The 20,105-nt window shown below is 43.8% G+C and overlaps 1 protein-coding gene across 5 annotated transcripts in view; it reads right to left on the bottom strand.

The window, feature by feature from the left end:
- The window catches only part of THSD7A (thrombospondin type 1 domain containing 7A), a 226,894-nt gene extending 211,891 nt beyond the window's left edge, over positions 1–15,003 (bottom strand). For 3 of the 5 annotated variants that reach the window (XM_033166288.1, XM_033166289.1, XM_033166290.1), the window contains exon 1: positions 14,627–14,999. In XM_033166288.1, the coding sequence (XP_033022179.1) occupies positions 14,627–14,786 (160 nt within the window). In that variant the 5' untranslated portion in view covers positions 14,787–14,999. Of the gene's footprint in view, positions 1–14,626 lie in introns of all 5 variants that reach the window. The other 2 variants (XM_033166291.1, XM_033166292.1) reach the window with 2 other exon arrangements.
- Positions 15,004–20,105: the final 5,102 nt, after the last annotated feature.

Below are 20,105 nucleotides of genomic sequence, written 5' to 3'. Positions count from 1 at the left end.
AATGAGCCCTTGAGAACCCATGATCTCATAACTGTTCAAGGCGAATTCTTCCATCTCTACAGTTCAGCCTTCACCAGCCTGGTGCCTTCCAGGTTTCTCAAACTGCAACTCCCATCAGCCCCAGCCAGCATATGCTGGTTAGAACTGATGAGAGCTGTAGTCCAAAACTACACCAAGCTGACAAAGGTTGCCACAGCTAAGCTTATAAGTGTCCAATTTGTAACCATCAGTTCTTAAACCCACAGCCTAAATTACTCCACTATGATATATCTGTAGAATGTTAGCATATATGTATCTGGGGCTATGAGCAGACAAGGAGACTTCACACACTGTGCTATTGGCTGTATTTATAACCTGTGAACACAACAGAATTAATCGGAAGGAGCTATTTATATTCATTTCTGGTCGTTTCATCCAGCATCCAAGACCAGTTCTCTGTCTCCCCCATTCCCAAGTACCCAAATGCCCTCTCAAAGTATTCCTGGATGTCATTGCTCTTGGAGCTTTCCATCCATAATTATACCAGCAGCTCACAAGCAACCGTCAGACCCATTACTGACAGCTCATCCCAGTTTACAGTGTCAGCTGACTAACAAAAAGTAATGAAGCAAAAGGTGAGGAGGAGAAAGGGGAAGGGGAAGGAGGAGGCAGGATTCTGCTCCTGGCAGGGAGCGCCTCTGGCTTAATCAGCTGCGCATGAATGCAGGAGTGCATTGTTATGAAATGACAGCTGCGAGCAAGAGAAAACATCGACACATCCAGACAATTTTCTATTCTGCACTGAAATTGGTGATAACTATGTAGTGGCTTCTTCCTTCCTTGGAAGCCAACGATTTTCACATTTAGAGCACTCAACAGCGTACAAGAAAAACAAACAGATGGTGGTGTTTTTACGATGGACGACTTTATGCTCTACAGAATCGTTTTATCTTTACATGCTTCACACTTAGACAGTGCATGTTTTTGTCTATCCCACTTAATCTTAAATAGGGTGCTAGGCTGCATATCACAAAGGTACTGAGAGTATAAGGAACTGATTAACTACAAAATGCAAGTCTTCCATGAGCTTGTAGTGCCTAACCAAAAGAGGAGGTTATTATCTCTGTACTCCAAACACTAGCAAGTTCTCTTCCCGCCAGACCAGAGTGACACAACAAACAGTTAAGGAATTTAAGGCAATAATTAAGGCAAGCATTTGACTCAACATCTGTCTTTAGTTACAGGTGAGCAATCCATAACTGACTTTAATAGAAGAAAAATAATGGGCTCATGTCTACCACTGGTGCCAATGAACACAACAGACCACTGGATGATCAGAAACAAGCTCTGGGTTTACACATTCCCTCCTCCCTTCCTTCCCCTGGCTTCACTTTCAGTTTTGTGCTAACTACTGTTTATCCAAAATGGCAAATTATGTTTTGCCTTTGCCCTCCAAACCAGCACTGGAAACCCATTTCAAAACTTTAACTTCCAGTTCTGGTTTGTGATAAGACTGTGATAAACAGGAAACTGACAATAAAGCTACAAGAGGACTAGTAGCCAAGAGTGAGTGTTTGGGGTGGCTGACACTATTATGCAATTTTAGTCTGTGTCATTTACATGCTTCTCCTGTAATCCTGTCCCATGTCCACATTCAGCTGCACTTTTTTTTAAAAAAACAACAACACAAAATCCTCTCAAAATACATATTTAAACACCTTTTTAATACATTTCAGCTGTCAGGAGAGGCATCTCAACATTTGGACCAGTCAGAAATCTGGTGGGTGGCACATTGCTTCCCATCTGTGCATTACTGTGAAAAGTTCAAATCAGTGATTTGACTGAGGAATTTCCAAAGATCAAGTCCCTCAAGAGAGCACAGCACATTTCCAGTTCTCCAAAACATGGTTTGGAGCATATTCTGCAAGCCACTGATACAAGGATCTGATCTACACTACATTGGTTGAAGTTGTTCAGAAAATCCATTTCCATCTAGTCTATTTCTTAAACACTTTACTGGTAATGATCATTTTAAAAAAAAAAAAGCTCCCAAGTAATAAATTACATTCAATGCCAGTTGATTAAAAGGGCAGGTTTAGGTTTCATAAAGCAATATTTTAAATGATGATGTTCCCTCATGGGGCTCTCCCTGTAGCAGGGAAAGGCATTTCATCCACTTATTGTGGGTTGCAGCTAGGTAATGGATTTGTATCATTTCTGGTTTGTATCTCTTTTGCATCTCTTAATTCTGACATTAATCTGTGACTTCTTAGAATATGTGTTTTTAATGTAATTTCTCTCCAAGTGCACATTTCTAAATGTATTTTATACGGAAACATGCTTTTCAAAAGCATTTTGTTGGGAGTTCTCTGCATCCTGGAGAGCTGAATCAGGCTAGCACGTATCACAACTTACAATGTACACATTCCTCAAGCATCAGTCCCTACATCTTACTAGGTCCACTAGTAAGGGATTACACGGGTGATGGAGAAAGATACTCCCTCAGAAGCTGCCATTTCAGCAACTGATTACCTCTGAAGTCTGATGCTGCAGCTTCAGAAGTAACATGCACACCCTTCTCACCAAACATTCTTTGATTGCCTGTGGTAACCTGGCAACAGAGATGTTGCCACTTTCCCTAAGAATAAACTGTGTGTTTAGCCAGAGTTCATCTGCAACATAACCACACCAAATAGCAAAAGCTTTACGAAAGGTCATCTGCATGGAAGTTCAACTCAACCTACACACGCAGGGGACAAATGTAACAAAAGCTACAAGGAGCAACAAGGAGGGGATACTTTACAATCACCTCCAGATTATCAGACTAACTAAACCAGTGGTGGCCAAACATGGCCCTCCAGCTGTTTTGAGGCTACAATTCCCATAATCCCTGACCCCTGGTCCTGTTAGCTAGGGATGATGGGAGTTGTAGTCCAAAAACAGCTGGAGGGAGTTGTAGTCCAAAAACATACTGTAGTCTGACTTGGGTTTGGCTTTCCTACAACATCATCATCAACTCATGTTACAAATCCTCAAAGACCAGCATATCCACTGCCACTCCTGCAGACAAAGAAGTAGAGCTGTGTGTCATCAGCAAATTGCTGACAATGTACACCAAGACTCTGGATGACCACAGTCAGTGGTTTCCTGCAGATGCTAAATAGCATGGGGGATTAAAAGAACCCTGAGAAATCCCACATTTGAAGGCTTCACAAGGCTGAGTAGCACTCCCCAAGCATCACCCTCTGGAAATGATCATCCAGGTAGGACTGGAACCACCTCAAAGTAGTGCCATCCACCCCCAACTCAGACACCCCCAACTTCAGAAGGATACCACAGTTGATGGCATCGAAAGCTGCTGAGAGGTCAAGGAGAGTTAACAGAGACATGTTTTCCTTGTCTCTTTCTTGACAGAGGGGATGTTCTCACAAGATCTCCTGCAAAATCTCGCAGGGCCACCCCCAGGCTTCCAGAGACGGTGTGCCAAGAGTGCCTTGCCCAATAAGCAAGGTAAAGGTAAAGGTAAAGGGACCCCTGACCGTTAGGTCCAATCATGTCCGACTCTAGGGTTGTGGTGCTCATCTTGCTCTATAGGCCGAAGGAGCTGGCGTTTGTCCGCAGACAGCTTCCGGGTCATGTGGCCAGCATGACTAAGCCGCTTCTGGCGAACCAGAGCAGTGCACGGAAACGCCGTTTACCTTCCTGCCGGAGAGGTCCCAATTTATCTACTTGCACTTTGACATGCTTTCGAACTGCTAGGTGGGCAGTAGCTGGGACCAAGCAACAGGAGCTCACCCCGTGGCAGGGATTCGAACTGCCGACCTTCTGATCAGCAAGCCCTAGACTCTGTGGTTTAACCCACAGTGCCATCTGGGTCCCAATAAGCAAGGTAGAGCAGTGTTTTTCAACCACTGTTCCGCGGCACACTAGTGTGCCGCGAGATGTTGCCTGGTGTGCCGTGGGAAAAACGTCCCGGCCGTTGTTGTTGCCTTCCTTCAGCCAATCAGGGTCAGCCCGCGTTTGTACACAGAGCCGAAAACAGACACCCGCCTTGCCCCAGCAGCGCCGAGGCTACACTGCACTGCACGGCCCTGGACGCAGCAGCCGCGCCGGCCGCCTCAAAAGCACCTCCCTCCTTCCTTCGCCCTCCCGCCGGCCAATCGTCAGCGCCCTCCGGCCTGCCGGAGTTCCCCGCCTCCTCAGCCGTCGGCGTGGCCCTGAAGGGGTCCTGCGCGCCGCGCGCGTCTTGTCGCAAGTGGGGTTCCGAGGCCAATGTAGGCGCGCGCATCTTAGAAGCGGGAGGGGGGGTGGAAAGAGCGGGCCGCAAGCCGCCGCCACGGTTCGTCAGCCCGCCTCCGACTACAGCTCCCGGGGTGCACCGTGGCCAGACCTGCTCTGCCCCCTCCGCGGACAAAACACCGTCGCTTGGAAGAGCGGGGGGGGGACTTCAAGTCCCGACAAGCAGCGCGGCCAAGCGCGCGACCCGTGAATCGGCGTATTCTGGAAAAGCGGGCTGAAAACATTCCACCTTCCTTCCGCCACCTGTTCCCGCATAGCCTGCTGGGATTTGTAGTTTGGGGGGGAGAAAGAGATATTGTGCTGCTTCAGGAACAGGTGCGAGAAAAGACTTGCTGCGTTTCCAAGGCTTGCTTAATGCGGTGGTGTTTAATCAAGGGAAGCAGATCCGGCTTTAAAGTTCGCGCGGCTGGCGGCTGTGCCTTAAGTTCCCTTGTCCGCTGGGGAATGCCAGGAAAAGTGTCGCGTCTCTATGTTTTCCTGCCTACCAATCAACTGCCGCCCCCGCAAAAAAAAACCAACCAAACAAGCCAATCCTCGTGATATTTACTTAAAAGTTTACTTAAAAGTTTCCCGACTGCAATTCTAAATGCACTTACCTGGGCGCGAGTTCCATTGTAGGCAAGTACAGGATGGCACTGTGATGCTTGGTTTTTTGTTTTTGTTTTAAACTACCTAGGTTCGTTTTAAGCCCACCCCTTTAAAAAATAAATAAACCAAGAAGCTAGAAAACAAATGGATTTGTTTAATAGTGGTGCTCGCTCATCGGTTTCACGAAAACTGAAAAGTCCCTTTGCAGCCTGAGTTTCATTTGGATGAGAGAGCAGAGTACTGTACTGAAGATGTCTGGTGCTTTTGTAGTATTTTCTGTATTGGAGCCTAATAATAATAATAATAATAATAATAATAATAATAATAATAAATTCTATATTATTATTATTATTATGTATACGCCGCCCATCTGCCTGGGTTTTCCCAGCCACTCTGGGCGGTTCCCAACAAAATATTAAAAACATGCTAAAATGTCAAACATTAAAAACTTCCCTAAACAGGGCTGCCTTCAGATGTCTTCTAAAAGTCAGATACCGGTAGTTGTTTATTTCCTTGACATCTGATGGGAGAGCGTTCCACAGGGTGGAAGCCACTGCCGAGAAGGCCCTCTGCCTATATCATGTTAGGATGTCTCAGGAGCTTCTCCACTCATGTCTTTGTCACAAAAAGTCACTCAGGTACAAGACTAGAGTCCCTTAGACCTTACTTGGGGCTGGACTATATTTTGAAAAAAATATGAACAAATTCCTATGCCCCACAAATAACCCAGAGATGCATTTTAAATAAAAGGACAGGTTCCAATTCTGTAAAAACACGCTGATTCCTGGACCATCCGCGGGCAGCATTTAGAAGGTGATTGGGCCACATCCGGCCCCCGGGTCTTAGTTTGGGGACCCCTGCTCTTAAGTCCAAGATTATAAAATACTTTCTTTGTGTTTATTTGATTCCTATTCAAGAGAATTACTTTATATATAGTCAATATAGGCACAAAGTTAATTTTTTTTAACATTTTCTAATGGTGGTGTGCCTCGTGATTTTTTTCATGAAACAAGTGTGCCTTTGCCCAAAAAAGGTTGAAAAACACTGCCTTAGACCTTACTTGGGGCTGGACTATATTTTGAAAAAAATATGAACAAATTCCTATGCCCCACAAATAACCCAGAGATGCATTTTAAATAAAAGGACAGGTTCCAATTCTGTAAAAACACGCTGATTCCTGGACCATCCGCGGGCAGCATTTAGAAGGTGATTGGGCCACATCCGGCCCCCGGGTCTTAGTTTGGGGACCCCTGCTCTTAAGTCCAAGATTATAAAATACTTTCTTTGTGTTTATTTGATTCCTATTCAAGAGAATTACTTTATATATAGTCAATATAGGCACAAAGTTAATTTTTTTAACATTTTCTAATGGTGGTGTGCCTCGTGATTTTTTTCATGAAACAAGTGTGCCTTTGCCCAAAAAAGGTTGAAAAACACTGAGGTAGAGAGCTTTAAAGCTCTTATTGTGTTGGGGAAACCTTGCGTGCATTTAATTTGCACCATTTCAATTGGCCATCCTTCAACCATGCAAGGTTGAAATTACACAAGTAAAATGTACGTAAGAGGTAATTGGTACTGTACTACTTGATGCAATTGTTCTAATACTAGCTGTCAACAGTAAGTGGCCAGTAAGATGATGTTTGGGTTTTTTAAATGTTAGGTTTGCCATGTACAGAAAAACAATGTTTTCTGCATAAAATGCTACAGCCACCCCTGCAGTAAAAGGCAGTAGCTATTTGGCAATAGGGACTATTCTGCAATACAGCATCTTGTTCTGTTTATAAATGGCAGCTTTAGATTTTGTAAACTAATCACATAGATACTGGCCAGTTTCCCAGTGTCAACAATAACTTCCATTCCAAAAATGCTAAGCCATTTTGAAACATTAGTTTTCAATGTTATTTTATTTTTACATGAATGCATCCAGTTCTTCAGACACCCTTGATTTCCCCATATGGCTAACACCTAATTCTGCTATTTGGCTGCTAAGGCCCAACACCATTTAGCTGCTGTGCTATGGAAATATCACTGTGATAATACCATTTATGAGGGATAATGAAGGGGCAACTATTTTGATATGTCATTTCACTGTAACAATGACATCCAGGGACATGCCTAGAGGAAGAACGAAATTACATCCATTAAAAACATTTCTTGAGCACCATGAAAGGATAATACATAACCCCGGTGCAAGAAAAGGCAAGCAGCATAGTCAATAAAGCTGCCATTTAGTCCAATTTAATACTTGGTGAAAAGGGATGGGGGAATCACCACATGTTCACCAAGGCTATCTATCTCTCCAGACACACCACCAATGATGTTCATTTCTAATAAGAGTGCAAATGACCAACAGCAACCAAACTGGGAACTTCAAAAAGGAACTGGAAGAAGAAACAAAAAGAAACGAGGTAGACAAATAGAGATAGTAAATAGTCCAACATGTTCTAGACCCCTGAGTGACATGACCTTCTCTGCTTTTCCTATAGAGTTTGCATCCAGACATCCTCTCCCCATGTCCATGCACATACAGCTGTTTGTTTATTGTTTCCCTAGGATACAATCCTACAAACCTTTGTATGTGAACACTGCAACTGCCATCCCAACCCATCAGCAACTTCCTTTCTGCCAGCATCCTAAGCAGCTGAGAATGACCCACGTGGTTTTGTTACTATCGCACACTCCACCGTGACACAGCATGGCGGAGTTGTTCCTACACCACTGCGTGCATGCAGAGGACCTTAGCAAGCTGCAATGTCAGGTATTTGTCTAAAGATGTAACACAGAGGGCAACATAATATGGCCCATCACCACAACAGCTTCTGCCGTCATGTGGATAGGTCTTGGCAAGGTTGGTCAGAAGTGGAGGTGGAATGGGACAAAGGTGCAAAATTGGATCCTGGGCAGGGGTTCTGCAGTCTGGGAGGTGCTAACCTAGGCACTGGGGAGAAGACAAGTGGGTTGTCAGGAGAGACAGCAAATGGCCCAACTGCCAAAGCAGAGCCGCCTGACTTGACTCCAGTGGCACCCCATCAGCGAAGAGTCCCACATTCCCAAGGGAGGTGCCTAAGGCTAGACTGGACAGTGAGCCAGCCACATTGACTCCAGCTCCATCATCAAGGACACTGCAGTGACAGCACAAACAGACACAGCCTACACATAGGAATGCACATTTGCTTCCTCGCTCCCATGGCTCAGGAAGAAAACTGCAAATGACTGTGCCAACCCCACTCTTCAAAAGGAGAGTTCAGAGGGCATGTCAAGTGCTGGGACAACACCTTAGGTAAAGGTAAAGGGACCCCTGACCATCAGGTCCAGTCGTGTCCGACTCTGGGGTTGTGGCGCTCATCTTGCTCTATAGGCCAAGGGAGCCGGCGTTTGTCCGCAGACAGCTTCCAGGTCATGTGGCCATCATGACAAAGCCACTTCTGGCGAACCAGAGCAGCGCACGGAAACGCTGTTTACCTTCCCACTGCAGCGGTCCCTATTTATCTACTTACACTTTGATGTGCATTCGAACTGCTAGGTGGGCAGGAGCTGAGACCAAGCTACGGGAGCTCACCCCGTGGCAGGGATTCAAACCGCCGACCTTCTGATCAGCAAGCCCTAGACTCTGTGGTTTAACCCACAGCTTATGCCTAACCATGCATCCTAGGGCTCTGCTTTGACTTCTGAACTGTGTAACCTGATTTGTGCTTGGGCACTGTACTGAATTCTGGAATAAAGCCTTTAATAAATATCTAGCTGAGAGTCCACGTACCAAATCTGCAAGTGGCAGCCACGGCATCTGCTTTCAGGAAACTCACAACCGGACCCTGTACGTCCCCCACTAAAAAAAAAAAAAAATGTTCCCAGTGCCGCACACAAGATTCAGTTGTTCTTTGTTCTGGCTGCCCTCTGTTCCTGCAGCCAAACCCTCTCCTTCACTTATTTACACCCAAAGCCCCCAGCTTGCCTGACATCCTCCCTAGCTTCCTCTCTTTGTTGCTTAGGGAACAGCTGATACAAATGCTAGTTCTGTAATTGCCAACAATCCCAAGAGACTTGTTTCTACAAATTTTATTGCAATTCAATTTTGGAATTCAGACTCCTGGCATCTGGTTCCTTGCCTATTGCACCCAGAATTATACATATAGTCCAGAACACCCCTTAGAGCTTGAAGACATTATGAGAGTTTATGTCTACAATCTTTTAACGTTTGTTCTCAAGGTCTCCCTAATTGTATTCGGTCACTGGCTCCAAACAGATTTTTCGGGTAAATCCAATACTGGGTGAATCAATGCCGATAGCCTACTTCTAGGATTACGGATGACCTCAGAACATCATTTAACCCGGCCTGAAGATTCCATTTGCAAGTGGAGAAGGAAATACCCAACTTTGCTCTATCTTTGCATTATCTGAAGGGTCTAAACCAGGGGTCCCCAAACTAAGGCCCGAGGGACTTGTTTATCCGGCCCGTGGCGACCTCCGCCACCCGCTGCCGCCGCCCGCTTTTAGAGGCACTGCGCTGCGCGGCTGCCCACTTCCAGGTCGGAGGAGCACCGGAAATAGCTTGTGCGTATGTGCAAGCGTTATTTCTGGTGCACATCCGGGTTGGAGAAGGCCCGTGCACATGCACACAAGCTATTTCCGGTGCTCCTCCGACCCGGAAGTGCGCCAGAAATAGCGTGGGCACACGCTCCCCCGCCCTCCAGCCTGCCGCGCGATTGGTGCTGGAGACACCGGTCCGAGGCATGGTAAGTTTGCTGACCCCTGATCTAAACATCCATATCCTGCCAACCTCCCATGTAGAAGGGGCAAAATATAAAAGGCTCTGAAATTACGAAAACATAAGAAGAGCCTGCTGGATCTGGCCAATGACCCATCTAATCCAGCACCCTGCTCAACCAGATGCCTGTGGGAAACCTGCAAGCAGGGCCCAAACACAAGAGCACTCTCAGCCTCCTGCCATTTCCAGCAAGTGATCTTCAGAAGCATCACTGCCTCCAACCATCGTGGCTAATAGCCAATGGTTGCATTATCCTCCATGAATTTGTCTAGTCCTCTTTTAAAAAAGCCATTTAAGCAGGTGACCATCACTGCCTCCCACGAGAGCGAGTGCCATAGTTTATACACTTTAAACTATAAAACTGTATGCACTGCAAGCTTTCCTCACTCCCCAAAGCTCAATGGGCTCAACCTCAATAACTTAATTTGGTCTCAGTGTGGTTTAAGCCCAAATTAAACTTCTTTATGTTTGGCTGCATTGTGAGTTAAAGCCACCTGAACAGAGACCTCCCCACCTCGAGCCTCCCCACTATTCACTTCTCCCAGGATGCCGCGTATAGCAGCACTGAAGGTCTAGTGGAGTCCCAGTTTCATCTCTCAGAGCCCCCCACTTCAGAATTGGAGAGGAAAGTAAAGGCAGTGACAACCATCTTGAAAGCTGGCACTGGACCAACTGCGAGCAACCTGAGCTTCTGGTGGGTGGGTGGTTTACTCAAAAGCAGGCTTTGGATGTCTGAACTAAGGAAGCTTAATTCCACCTGGCTAGCCACTGTATATTAGATCAGCAGTCTGCCCCAAAGGATCCTAGTGAGCCATCAACTTCATGTTTTTACAGCACTGAACCAGGCCCTTTCTCCACCACTGACTCCAAAAAGTAACAGTTTGAAAGTCTCTTATCCCACAATGTGAGCTATCAGTTCCTCAGCAACTTCACCAGCTTTCACTGGCTATTAATTCATGAAATGCACATTTGGATTTGGATGCAAATCAAAGCAAAAACTTCCATGCCTATTTCAGCGTTTCTTCTTGGCCGCACAAACCATTCCCTTGCTGGTAGTGAAACCCCCAGTGTGTGGAAGGTTTCTTCTACATTCTTTTGAGTTGCTGAGTCATGGCCTTTGTTTAGGGCAATCAAAATGGTTTTTTTCCCCTCCTCCAGTGCACCCCTTCTCAATGCTACAAAGATTAACATTTTTATTAGAAAGTAAAAGTGGCCCACACACATAGAGCAGCTTGACTCTTGACATGTAAAAGTATGGGTAAATTTGCTATGGCTGCATAACAAACACCACATGTATTTAACGTTGCTTTCCTGGTCTTTATAACAAAGCATTCTATATTATATACGAGCTTGCATAACTGTAATTTTATATATTTTCCACGTTGGTATAATGACTTTTTAAAGGTAAAGGTAAAGGTACCCCTGACCGTTAGGTCCAGTCACAGATGACTCTGGGGTTGCACGCTCATCTCACTCTATAGGCCGAGGGAGCTGGCGTTTGTCCACAGACAGCTTCCGGGTCATGTGGCCAGCATGACTAAGCCGCTTCTGGCGAACCAGAGCAGCGCACGGAAATGCTGTTTACCTTCCCACCGGAGCGGTACCTATTTATCTACTTGCACTTTGACGTGCTTTTGAACTGCTAGGTTGGCAGGAGCAATGACTTTTTCAAAACACCCAAATATTAATGTAGACATTCGTGGCAGATGAATTATTGCTCTAGCAACTTTTAGGGATAGAAGGAAACAATATATCCCATGGGGGTATTAATACAGAAGACCAATATATGAGTGGGAGGGGGGAGTCAACTAAGGCATCTGACCTTTGCCCCACACCAGAAGATGACCTTCATCCAATGAGAAACATGATTAGGCTGCAACTTACATCTTCCAGCATATACAACATTATCAAGAATACAGAGGGTTTTTTAATTTTTTATTACATTTATTCAAAAATGAAAGTGTACATACAATCATTCTATAAAATAAAAATAAAATAAAAAATTCACCATTGTGACTTCCCTCCACCTCAAGTTGACATCTTTTAGTAAGAATACAGAGTATTTTAACTCATTTCCTATGTCCCTCGCTGATACTTTTTGCAGAGGATTGTATTTTGGGCAAAATTTGTACAATTTTTTGGAAGTCTGCTAGCAATGTCAGCCATATAGGCTGTGGAGGGTGTGTGGTGCACAAGGACCGACCAACCTCAGAAATCTCCATGATAATTTTGTCATGTGCAGCAGTTCTACAATAACTCCCTTTTGTTTTTGTTTTTTTGCTTCTGGCAGGAACACTCTGTGCCAACTGTCCATTAATATTGCATATAAAGATGCATCTATCATCTATAAATGCATTGTGATTTTTGAGCTGGTGGATAGATGCAGTCTTTAAAAATGCAGGATATTGGTGTAATTCATAGAGCCAGAGTTGGAAGGCACCCTAAGGGTCTTCTAGTCCAACTTCCTGCAATGCAGGAATCCTGCCCACACCCATCACTGGATGGGCTCAAACCACCAAGCTTCTGGTTAGCAGCCAGGTGCACTGAGCCATTTCACCACAGGAGCTGCCCTACACTTCTTCTCTGTATAATTATGCTTTACCTCTGATCAGATGGCATGCCATTGGATGCTGATCTGTGATCAAAGTAAATCGAGAGAAGAGGGGTCCAGAACATATTTCGCACAAGGGCCCACAACCAAGTATGGCCATCCCTGCCTGGTCGCACTGATATTCTTTTATTGAAGTGTTGCCGAGTTCTGAAGCACACATGTCTCTCAAATGATGAAAAGCATCTGCACCAGGAAGGATAGTTTCTCAGCAAGGACTATTGCCTGGAGGCCATGCAACTAGAGGAGCCACGGAAGGCCTTTGGAAATCGCATAGAAGCATTATATGTCCTTGTTACAAAATTAGCTGAAAGCGGCAAATGAGTAAAGTGTGAGCATACAGTTCAGCACGGGGTATGGATAGCTATCAGCCGGGGCAGAATTTATTTTCCTCTAGAAAGCAAACTCTGGGTGTCAACTTTGGAGTTTCCTTTCCACCTGCCCCAACAGTTCAATGCGGAAGACAATACAGACTGAGTTATTTAGAAACCAGAAAAAGTATAAAAGAGAAGGTATATGGAGGACCACTATTCGGGGTAGGGGTGGGGGTGGGGAGACAAAGAGTATATAACATGTAAATCAAAAAGTGGCACAGAACAAATGTAATTTATAGCCATGTTCTGAATGCTAATCCTTTTCTAGCCCAAAATTATTCCCTGCTGTGTAAATGAGGCAGCATTGTACTATTGATACATATACAGAATACAAATTGCATTCGGCTGCCCTCTGCACCTACAAAGTCTCAGCACTGAGATGTTAAATATAATTATTGCCTTCAGTCTATATATAGGCATAGATCTTTAGCATTAACTACCAGCCATTAAATTAAAGGAGCTATTCGGTAAATTGTAGGGTGGATCAGTTATTTTCTATAGACTGCTGTATTTTATCGGCTTCATTTTCTATAGAATGCTTCTGAATTAGTTTTGGCAAAGAATCACTACTCTGTTAAAACACACAAGTTTATTAAGCAAGTAACCCTAGAGCAGCATGCCTAGGGTTATGGCTTAAAAAATATTACATTGACCCATAGCTTTAATTGGGTGACACACAGTCTCCTAAATTTCCCAACAGTTCAATTAAAGGAAATAGCACAGGGTTACCATTAGGTTTGTACTGTTGTCATTGTCATTGATCTTTCAGAATCAGGGCAAAGAAGTGGAGGGCTTTTCTCCCCTTTCAAACCTCTCCTTCTAGTATTATGGAAAAAGCCTGCCTTCCAGTTGAATTGAATTCCCCTTTAATCTCCTCCTTGAGCTGGTGGATAGATGCAGTCTTTAAAAATGCAGGATATTGGTGTGATTGTAAATTGATCTGTCTCTTTGGAAAGCAGCCAAGAGTGTTAAACCAGCAAAAAGACCCAGTCCCTGAAACTGTCCCTCACCCTCTCCCTAACTGCATAAGCCTATATACATGGTCTACTCAGAAGTAAGTCCCATTGAGTTCAATGAAGCTTACTCCCAGGTAAGGAGGAATAGGATTCCAACCACAATAAGACTTTTGGGTTGCTAAATCTTCCGAAATAACAATACATGATTGATGTATTCCTCACACTACTAGAGAGCTGACTGCAAGTCAGAAGGTGTTTTAAATTTTAAGATCTGCTCTCAGAAAGCTTGGGAGTGTCTTTGAAGCAAGAAGTAGGTTATAAGACTGTTTTAAGAAACACAGCAATGCCAGTAACCTACCACTAAAGGGCTAGGGATCAATGCAGCAAATTCACCTATAAAATCATTTATTTTCGTTGAAAAGTTGATAAAGAGACACAGTCGTGACTGCAGAGTCTTTGAAATCAGACACATTACTCCTTAGTTCCACACTCAAGGAAATTCATCTGTCTACGGTGATGCTGAATCTATATAGCCTATTTGCCACGGGCTCTTTGGTTATGAGATCTGGCAAGCCATGGGTTATTTCACCTAATCCATCATTAGCGTTCACGTGCCCTTTATGACATACAACAAACCTGGATATAACAATCCTGCTCCTCCCGTGTGATGAATCTAACCGCATTTCACAATAGGGTAGACAGAAAGGCATGCAGGTTCTCTCACCTTTTCTTTGTGCATATTTTTTTAAAAAAACATTCTTGGGGCACTATCTGGAACCACTGTTACTATTATTATTTTCATTTTTTTGCTCTCCCTTCCTAATCACTTAACATACACTCTGTTAGCACAGGGCACAGAGCGATTAGAAAACAACAGTGAGGTTAAATCACCATGGTACAGCCTGGACAGCCATCTGTCATTAAATGTGTGCAAACTGATACTCTCCAAATAAAACAATGGGGGGGGGGGGCCACGCATTCGACAAGAGCATCGATAACCACCAGTGCAACATTCACCCAAAGGCAATGCAGCAATATGCCCCTCTCCTCCACTTACCAGTCTTCCACAAATACACGGATGAAGTTTCGAATTCACTTTGCGCCTTAGCTCCCCGGATTCCAAACAGGAGGAGAACGAGAACTCCAACGCACTTGCTTGAAAGAGATGAAGCCCTTGGACCACAGATTAAAGCTGCGCTCTTCTCTCTCAGCCCCATGCCTTCCAGAAGACTGCTTCAGTGTCAAAATCTGCCGCACAATGGGTAACCCTTTCGTGAGTAATTTCTCCCCCCCCCCCTTTCAGAATGTCTTCACAGGGAGGGCAGAAGGGAAATGGCTTTCCAGCTATTCTGCATGCCAGATGAAAAGAAGGGGGGGGGACTGTTTAACACCAAGGAACAATAGAGCTCTTGCTTGCTTGCTTGCTTGCTGCTGCTGCTGCTGCTGCTGCTGCTGCTGCTACGGTGGAGGCGCTGCTGCTGGTACTGTGGATGCTACTTCACTCTTCCCCATTCAGTGGGTAGTAGCAGTTTCCATCAGCTGAGAGAGAGACAGCTGTCCACAGGGGGCTCCAGCTGACTGAGCAGGTTATCTTGGTCTGGGAGGCAGCAGCAGTCATTTACACCAGCTGGAGGGAGAGGGAAGAGAGAAAGAGAGTGAAACAGTGGAGGGGAGGGAAGAGAAGATCAAGGGAGGGAGGGAGGGAGGGAGGAGGCAAGAGGGGGAAGGAACACAAATAGCAAATAACCTGAATGCTGTAATCACATGCATGCAACCAACTGCAAGATGCTGTTGCTGCTTTTTGCACATCTATCAGAAGAATGTCTATATTCAAGACTATCCAATAAAAATATTATCATTTTAAAAAAACAACCATTCCGGAGCATGTTTGAGACAAGCAGGTAGCAACTGTTCAGCACCAATTATTTTCCTGCTTCTTTAAAGCAAGTTGCCAGCATGTAATTCCCACTTAGTAGAAGAGCTGACAGGATGGATGATGCAAAATGTTGTTGGAAGAGAATCATGACTTTGAGAACAGCAAATGTGGCGAATTAAGCTTACTTATCGACAGTCAGGATGCTGATGCACAAACTGAATGCACGGTAAAGACTGGTGGGGATACTTAGACATGCAACTGATTAAATTGTCCCTTAATATTCATGTAAGAAGGGTCATACAGCTGCAATATTATACTGTCCGGTGGTGTTTTTCTCTCTCTAGTTACATACCCATTCCACTTATATATGGGTGCAAGGAAGGAATTAAAGTAATAAAGCATCTCATTAAAAATCAGAATGAATTTCATTAATCTTTTAACTGTGCATCTAAGAAAAGCAGCCATTCTAAAATTTTCATTTATCAAAATGTTTTTATGACAGCAATTTCTTTTTATGAAAAGTAATTTTGAGTTGCGATTACCTCAAAGTGTGTTTGTAAGCATGAATGTGTTAGTGGGCTGTACTACAGGAGGGGGGGGATAGGACAAAAAGTGTCTTAACACTCTACTTGCTGTAAAGTCATACTCAGAGTAGGCCTACTGAAATCTATGCACTTAAGTGAATCATGATGACTAACATAAATGCATTCATTTCAGTAGGTCTACTCCTGCGTTTGACTTGATTGGGTACCAAGAGAGCATTGTTTTAAATTCACCCCAATGGGCTAGAACAAAAGACAATGCTGGCTTATGTTCCTGCATACATCCAGAAATGCAAAGGCCTAAAAGTAGTGTTCTGAGAAGAGCTATTGTAAAGACTAAAAAGAAAAAAGAAAAAGCATTCTAGCAGCAGAGCAACCAGGGAGCTTTAAATGATGACGCTACTGCAACTGAAAGAGAAAACCTTAACCAAACCTCTCTGGGGGAACTCTGTCATTTGCCAGAATCCTTCCCATGCTCAGAGACTCTTCCACAGCCTTGAAAAGCAGCCTTGATCAAATAATTCCCTGGTCCTCATCCATTTAAATATTCTGACATCAGAGCAAATTAGCAATGTTGAAGGTTGCAAATTTGTCTTTGTTTACTTTCCACTCTGTTTCGACTCTAAGAGGGAATTAAAGGCTCAGGAAGCCCTGGCGCTGTGTGAGGCTGTGATTAAGAGAGATAAGCAAGTGTGGATTACCGTTCCTCAGCTGTTGAAAAAGCGGCAACAATCAGGAGATTATGGGTTGATAAGGGATACATAGAAAGCTGTGAGCCTAACAAATTTATAGCATCCATTTCTGACGGAGGGCTAGGGCTCACAGCACCAGGTAAGGTATATAGTAAAAAATGGGATGCACTTGGTAGTCTCACTTATGTGTCTCTTGTTCATTTCACAGCCAAGAAGCTAAGCACCCACCATCCTCAACAAAGCATTTATAATCTAGTAACTGGTTGCAAAACATGTGTGGGTGCATTATGTGTGCCTGCATATAAACATTTGTACATGAATTAATAAAACCTGCAAAATTTTAAAAGGGGTGTCTTTTCCTTTGAAAGCATTTTATCTTAAGTAAAAACTGCCATTTGACTTCACAAATCAAATTTGGCTGCAGCCCAGTTTCTTTGATAAATACGTGAATACCTGAACTCACGAATACATGAAGCTAAGGCTTGTGCAACTTTGACTTGTGCCTTTCACTACTTTGAATCAGAGCTTTTGAATGTAAGAGGGGGAAAGTATCTCAGCAGGGAACGCTGAACTAGGAACAAGTTGTTAGGGTTCACAAGGTTGCATGAGACAAGGGGTGACTGAAAAGGCAGAATTAAAACATAATTTGTTTATTTGAAGCAACGCACAGATTGACACCTCCGTGAGTAACCTCTGTTAGTAACATACTTTTTATGGCAATGATCCAAAGCATTTTCAGTCTATGGGCTCTGCATCTCCTAGTGGGTTCTGCATCTCTTACTTCAAAAAGTAGCCCTTCATACAAAAAGCCAATCGCAAAAGCTGAGTCACCTTCAGAAAAACTTCCATATTGGGCTGGAGAATCTATGGCCTTTGAAATATTACTGGACTCCAACTCCCATCAGCCCCAGACAGGAAGCTCAATGGTCAAAGATGGTGGGAGTTGTAGTCTAGCAACATCTGGGTAGGGCCACAAGTTCCTGAATGTGTCTAATTGGCTGTTTAGATCACAGCCTATTTAGTCATTTCAGAGGGCGGAAATCTGTCTGTATTATAAAAATTGAATTCATATGCACGGCTCTATAATTCAGACTTCCCCCAACCTGGTGCCTTCCAGATATTTTGGACTACAACTCTCATGAAATTCAGTAAATATGGTCAATGATCAGGGGGTGGTAGGAGCTATCATCCAAAAACATCTGGAGGGCACCAGGTTGGAGAAAGCTATTCTGTATTTTTCAAAAAAGGAAAAGGAGAAAACATGACAAGGATTATGAACAACAAAAATAGCTAAGAGTTCTTTCCAGAGCACCTTATTTACCCATCCTCATCTTTGATTAATCTTTTAATATATATTTGGATTTGCACATGGAACACATGGCATACTTCCCAAACTTGATACATGACACCAACACAGCTGCTTGGCTAGCCAGGCAGATCTGATACAGGGGATGAGGCTGGAAAAAAAAAAAATCCCTTTACAAAGGCCACACAATGCCCATGACATTCAATGAAACAACAGAAGTAATTAGACACCCAACACTTAAACACAGCCGCTGGTTATGTAGCTGCTAATGTCACAAACCATTCTTCTCACCAAGTCAGTTTTCATAACAGAGGTGCTATTGGTCAAAATGCATATCTAGAACAGAAGATGCATCCCCAAAGATCCTTCCTAATAAAGAAATGTAGCCCATAGGGACAACATAATAGCCCATAGCACAACAGGACCTGTCTACGTTAGTTCTGAGCTGAAATGGGAGATGCACATTGCATGAACATTTTGTTTTTTGTGAAATATACCTCCCCCTCTCAGCCATTTTTCATACAGCTTTGCAAAAGGGAAGAATACCACTTCCAATGAAGCAGATGCTAGACAAGCAGGGAATGCATCTTATTGCTGGGCACATTCCTACCTAGAGATACCAGGGACTGAATCTTGGACTTCATGCATGCAAAGGCAGTGTTATGGTACGGAGATATGGCCCTTCCCCAAAGGATGACCCACTCTCAGTAGCTGGAGTTCTCCTTCCTGTTGCAACTACAGTATAGAGGGATGTTGTCTCAGCAGACAGCACAAGTCTTAATGTAGGCTGATAAGACCTTAATATAGATGGCCCTGCCTCCCTAAAGGAACTGGCTGTGTTTTTTTAAAGGATCCATATATCCACTGGTTTTTGCAAGTTCAGGGAGACTGCAGTGCTATTGGGGACCTGTCTTCTGAGACTAATCCAACCACAAAAATTATTGTAACCATTCCTGAATCTAATGTGTTTTCAACAAATTTACATTTTAAAAACCCCAAATAAAACAAAGTTGCACACAAGTCATGCTTCGACAACCATACCTTATGGAAGTTTACATTAGCTGAAGCTAGTCCAAACCTATAAACCTATAGTGCAGCATAAGCTGACATTTTCATATATATTAGCTGCCTTCACCTAAGGAATTGATCATGTTGTTGAATGAATTGCCATGAAATCTGAACATGGCAGCATTCAAACTGGTAGCCACACAAACCCACTGCTCAAGATCAGAATGCAGGACTGCAAAAATGAATGTCCAGTTTTTACATCATTAAAAATGAAATGCTTACATTCATTCTTCAGTCATATAGGTACAAATCCATGTCTCATTGTTGCTTCCAGTTTGACTCATGAGCCAAATTCTTTCTTTAGAAACCGTCCACAAAATGAAAAGATTACAAGCTCGAACAACTCCTATTTTTGAAGGTAAATCATGACCTCTTTTATACTAGGAGTAACTACGAATGCAACCTTGTGCTGGGCTGCCCCAGAATCCCATTGTGACATCATACTGTGTTTTTAACCTGACCGTCCAATGAGCAGCAGCTTATCTCCATAATTTGCTTTGTGAGGATAGTTTCATAACAACTCCTTGTGGTTGAACAGCCAACTGCCTTTGAAGTAAGGTATATTTTAGACACATTCTACATGTTGCCAGAAACCACGATTGCTGCCACCATTTTGGATGCTCCTACAGTACACTGGCGATTTGTAAATCCTCATTCCAGGTGTTTTGAGATGCACTGCATGCCTAGGTATCATATGTCCTAGGCTTAAAACAGCCAAGATTGAAGTATCCAGGGAACACACAACTTAAAGCTCTAAAGCAACAGTGCTGGTTACAAACAAGCAGACAGTGTGGTGTAGTGGCTAGAGTATCAGACCACTACCAGGGTTCAAGCCCTGACTCAGTCATGAAGGTTACTGGGTGACCCTTGGGCCAGTCACCATTTTCTTACCCTACCTCGCAGCGTAACTGTAAAGATAAAATGGGATGAAGGAGAACCACATATACCACACTGAGCTCCTTGGAGGAAAGGCAGGGCAGAAACGTAATAATAAATATATAAATAAAATACGGTTGCTACTAAGACCTAGCTTAAATGGTTCATGTACTTCA

Source organism: Lacerta agilis, chromosome 12 (assembly GCF_009819535.1).
Source record: "Lacerta agilis isolate rLacAgi1 chromosome 12, rLacAgi1.pri, whole genome shotgun sequence".
Lineage (NCBI taxonomy): Eukaryota > Metazoa > Chordata > Lepidosauria > Squamata > Lacertidae > Lacerta > Lacerta agilis.
Note: the sequence above shows the minus strand (reverse complement) of the source record. Positions and strands in the feature narration are given on the sequence as shown.